Source organism: Trichechus manatus, unplaced genomic scaffold (assembly GCF_000243295.1).
Source record: "Trichechus manatus latirostris isolate Lorelei unplaced genomic scaffold, TriManLat1.0 scaffold00061, whole genome shotgun sequence".
NCBI classification, from domain to species: domain Eukaryota; kingdom Metazoa; phylum Chordata; class Mammalia; order Sirenia; family Trichechidae; genus Trichechus; species Trichechus manatus.
In genome coordinates this window covers 13,167,428-13,172,692 of record NW_004443997.1, presented here as the reverse complement: position 1 = coordinate 13,172,692, position 5,265 = coordinate 13,167,428, and the positions used below count along the sequence as shown (strand labels likewise).

Genomic DNA, 5,265 nt, shown 5'->3' with positions numbered 1-5,265 from the left:
GGCAGATGGTAGGGGCTGCCCTGACTGCCATGTTGACCAAGTCTGGCGGACCAATCCGGGTTAGTAGTGGAACAACTGACTGCCTGTCTATGGGTGGTAGCAAGTTCTGACGGTCATGGTGGGCCAACAGAGTCAGGGCAGCAGCAAAGTCTGACTAAACGTGGCGGCTGGACTTGACTGACGGACTAACCGGGGGCAGCAGCGCTTCCCAATCAACTGTCTGACGGACCAAAGGCAGGAAGAAACCATGCTGCGCCTCTTCCACTCCGAAGAGTAGGCAGGACAGCGGGGGAAAAGCCGCGACAGCCCCAGGCACGCGCTTCGCGCCTCTGCTCACGCGGAGGATGACGGGAGCAGGACTGGGCACCCGCGAGCCTCACTAAACGCGCGTGCGCAGCAGTCCCAGTTTTCTTTCCTCCCGCCCCTTTCACGTGGTCCCTTCCACGGGGCCCCTCCCTTTCATCCCGGGCCTGGGCGAGCCTCGCTGAGTGCGCGTGCGCGGCCGCTCCGTTTACCCCGTCTTTCCTGCGTGCGGCCCCTCCTTCTCACCCTGAGCCCTAGCGAGCCTCCTCGGCTAGACACGTGCGCGCGCGCGAGCTTGACTTCCTAGTCACGTGAGCCCCGACTCTGGGTCTCTCGACTACGGTCGTCCTAGCTTGGGTTCCCGAAATCCGGCGTTATGGCTGCCTCCGTGTCCCGCGCAGCTTCTGTCTCCCCGCTGCTTCCTCTCCTTCTGGGCCTCCTGCTCCTCTCCGCCCCGCATGGCGGCAGCGGCCTGCACACCAAGGGTGCCCTTCCCCTGGATACTGTCACTTTCTACAAGGTAATGGGAGCGGGGGACTTTGCGCAGGTGCAGCCGGATCGCCTGGGGGAGATTGCACCCTGGGGGTTGGGGGACAGAGGGCGAGCAGGAGGTGGTCTGAGCCCCTGTTCGTGCGGTACTGACCGTCCTGCGTCTTCCCATCCTCCTAGTGGCCCGGTGGACCCTGGGCCGGGGGAGTATCCCTTGTCTTTGCAGCGTTTATACTTATTTCCTCTTTTGTAAAACAACTGTAAAGATGCGGCGGCGGGAACCGGGGTGCCCCTTTCCCTCATCTATGGGGAGAGGGCGGTGCCCGGCGAGATCCAATCCTCGAGTCCCAAGTGGGAGTCTCTGAAGGCGGTACGAGGCCCACGCCACCGGGCTCCTGGCTGTGGTTACGCTGCAGGGGCGGTGGAAACTTGGCGTATTATTTATCGTGGACTTCTGCACCCCTCTTCCCCTGGAATGGACTGCAGCCCGCTCTACAATATGCAAACAATGTTCAAGTATCCTGCGTTTCCTTGAAAAGTGCAAGCGTTTAGAATAGCTTCAGTTCAGCCACCCTGTAGGGCCTGGGAGCAAAATGAATGAGATCAGGGCAAGGCATGCAAGAATTTGCCACCACCCTTCTCTCCACCTTTATAGAATTTTGGGTCTGGCCTGGGTAAATGGAAATTGGAAATGTTGGAGCCTGATTGCCGCATGGCCGTCCCAACCCCCTATCCCGCCCCCTGCACCTGTCTTCACCCTCAAGCGGCTTTTAACTTCCCCACGAGATGGACAAGCGAAGTGAGAGCCAGACGTTTTCTTTTCTTTTTTTGTACCCCTTGTGGGGAAATGAAACCAAGAAGTTGAGCTCTAAATCTCTCAAGTGGTTGAATTCTTCCACTTTTCAAAAACGTACCCTGTTGTCAATTTGGCACCTGGACTAATGCAAAGTTTCAAGAATTTAAAAGTGTAGGTATGGCTGGTTGGTTGTTAGGTGCACCCCACAGCACTCTATGCTTTGCGGCTTTTATTGGCAAAGTGACACCCTTACACCCCCCACCCCCATGTGTGGTTATGGGATCACATGACAGACCAAGTGTGGCTGAGAGGGAGACACTCTACCATAAAGGAGTAGTATTTCCTAATCAGCTCATACCTCTCCATCTTTACCGGTCTCCCTGCTTTCATTCTTGAGTCTTCCAGGCCATTCTCCACATGATAGCCTAAGTCCTGCATGATCTGACCCTTGCTCCCATCTCCTAACCATTCTCTCCCTTGTCCCCTTTGCTCTAGCCACACAGACCTTCCTTTTGCTCTTTGAATATTCCTAGCTCATTACTGCCTCAGGGCCTTTGCACTAGCTGTTCTTGTGCCTGGAACATTCTTTGCTCCAGTCTTTGCAAGGCTGGTTACTTCTCATCATTCAGACTTAGATTAAATGTGAGCTCCTCAGAGTCCTTCCTTGCCCCCGCCCTCCCCCCACCCCCCGCCCAGTCACTGCCTAGCCCATTACTGTTTAATTTCTCTGTAGAGCACTCAACACTGATTTTTTTTTTTCCTTGTCTTTTTTATTGTCTGTCTCGCACACGATAACATTATATACTTGGGACAAAGTACCTTGTCTATTTCTTATGCTGATCATCTGCACAACCTAGCATGCTACCTGTCTCATAGGAAGTGCTCAATAAATAATATGTTGAATGAATGAACAAATGTTTTCTCTGCTCTCTTTCTAAATTATGTGCTCTTCCACCACCATTGAACAAAAGCAGAGTTTCCTAGTGTTATCTCGTCCAGGGGCCTTTTCTGTGCTTTGCCTTTCAGCGATTTCCAGCATCTTTTTTTGTTTCTTGTCCTTCACCAGCAGCAGAGTATCATCTCTGTATGATAAGGGGTCCTGTCTGTTTTGTTCCCTGCTATGTTCAGAGCACTTAGGACTGTGCCTGGCACATGATAGGCTCTCAGTTACTTTCTACTGAATGAATGAATAATGAATTCATCTACGCTTTAAAGAATCAAGGAGCCCTGGTGGCACAGTGGTTAAGTGCTCAGCTACTAACCAAAAGGTTGGCGGTTCGAACCTACCAGCTACTCTGCGGGAGAAAGATGTGGCAGTCTGCTTCCATAAAGACTACAGCCTTGGAAACCCCATGGAGCAGTTCTACTCTGTCGTGTAGAGCTGCTATGAGTCAGAATCGATTCAACAGCAACGGGTTTTGTTTTTGTTTTTTGTTTTGTTTTAAAGAAGCAAGTTGCAGGTAGTGGTGGCACTGTTTCCTCAAGGATGAGGAAAGGAAGAGATTTCTACAGCAGTTAAGAGATACTGAGTAAAGGAACAAGAAAAAATTCATGATGCAGTTGACTGTCCATTCAGACCATTCAGTTGCTAAGAATGGTGAAAGATAAAAGATGGAGGCCTGATTATTAATATTATTCCCTAATCCGAGTATAGGCCCCTTGGAGATAGGGATCCTGTGCTGTGTTTTTTAAAACTTCTCCCCAAGACATGTAGCTCCACCACCAAAGCCTGCGGGAGATCTGTTCATTCATCAGATATTTTTGGAGCATCTGCCACAAGCCAGGCATTGTTGGGCACTAGGGATACAGCAGGAAACAGGTCAGACAAGGTCCTTATCTCATAAATGTACATTCTAGTAGAGGGGAGAGACAAGCAGATGAGGATTTCAGAAATTGGTTAATACAGTGAAGAAAAGACAGCAGGGTAATGTGATAGAGTGGGATGGAAATGAACTAATGTTAGATGGTATGATTGGAGAAGGACTGTCTGTGAGGAGGGGACATTTGAACTAAGACCTGAATGATAAAGAGACAGCCGTGGAAAGATCCCGGAAAAGTGCATTCCAGCCTGCAGGGACAGCCAATGAAAAGGCCTTGAGTTGGGAACAAGTGTGGTGTGTTGAACTAAAATAAGGCCAGTTGGGCTGGAGGGATGTGATCTGGTTTATATTTTAAGTCTTCCCTGCTTTTAGGTCCCCAGAGCTCATACTTTATGGGTTCAGTGACCACTTAAAGATTATCTGTTCTCAGGGCTCCTCCTCCAACCCTGGGGTCCCTAATACACCAAAACCAAACCCATTGCCGTTGAGTCACTCCTAACTCATAGAGACCCGATAGGACAGAGTAGAACCACCCCATAGGGTTTCCAAGGAGCAGCTGGTGGATTCGAACTGTCGACCTTTTGGTCAGCAGCCGAGCTCTTAACTGCTGTGCCACCAGGGCTCCTCAGGGTCCCTAGGCAGTGTTAAATATTTTTAAAAACCTAAAACCAAATGGATATCAACACAAACAAGGAGTAACAAAAATGTTAAGTTTCTTTGCTTTTCACTGGAATTATGTAGGTTTGGGGTAGGGACAGTAATCACAACAAAACAAAATAGTGATTACAACAGAGTTGTGGGAGGAGAGGAAGGTAATATTAACCAAAGGTAGTTTGTTAGATAAAATCTGTGTTGAGTAGAATCCATCAGAAAGTCCTTAGGGTTCTTCAGTAAGTTAAACTTATGGCCCAGCAATTCCACTCCTAGGTATATACCCAAAAGAATTGAAAATGTGTTCAAACAAATACTTGTACATGAATGTTCATAGCATCACTACTCACAATAGCCAAAAGGTAGAAACAGCCCAGATGTCCATCAGCTGATGAATGGATAAAATGCAGCATATCCCTATACCACCACTACCACCAGTTACTATTAAGTTGATTCTGACTCATGGCGGTGACCCCATATGTGTCAGAGTAGAACTATGCTCCATAGGGTTTTCAATGGGTAATCTTTCAGAAGTAGATTGCCAGGCCTTTTGTCCAAGGCACCTCTGGGCAGACTTGAACCTCCAGCATTTCAGATAGCAGCCAAGCACATTAAACATTTGTACAACCTAAGGACTCTCGTATTCAGCCATAAAAAGGAATTAAATACCAGTACATGCTATGACATGGATAAACCTTGAGAACATTTTGCTAAGTTAAAGAAGCCAATCTCAAAGAACCACATATTGCATGAGTCCCTTTATATGAAATGTCCAGAATAGGCAAATTCATAGAGACAGAAAGTAGATTTCCAGGGGCTGGACAGAGGGGGCACGGGGAGTGACTGCTTAGTGGGCACGGGATTTCCTTTTGGAGTGATGAAAAGCTCTGGGACTAGGTAGTGATAATGGTTGCACAACACTGAGTGTACTAAATGCCACTGAATTGTATACTTTAAAAATAGTGGATTTTATGTTCTGTGAATTTTACAATTGGAAGAAAATATATTAAGCCTTTGACCCTGACAGTTTAGGACTCAAAGATCTAGCCAAAGGAACTACAGTCTTGTGGGGGGGTGTGAGGGCGCATTGTCCCAAGCCTGGCCTCTCAGCAGCTTCCTGATAGCCCTGGTGAAATTGTTGAGTTAAACTTTGGGCTCCCTAGCCAAACTTTTCTCCATGGTGCCAACTCCTTTGTAGTTTTTTTT

The 5,265-nt window shown here is 48.5% G+C and overlaps 1 protein-coding gene across 1 annotated transcript in view; it reads left to right on the top strand.

Moving 5' to 3' along the window:
* Positions 1-623: 623 nt before the first annotated feature.
* ERP29 (endoplasmic reticulum protein 29) overlaps positions 624-5,265 on the top strand; it is an 8,702-nt gene continuing 4,060 nt past the window's right edge. The window contains exon 1 of the mRNA XM_004379068.2: positions 624-823. Within this exon, the coding sequence (XP_004379125.1) occupies positions 680-823 (144 nt within the window). The 5' untranslated portion in view covers positions 624-679. The remainder of the gene's footprint in view (positions 824-5,265) is intronic.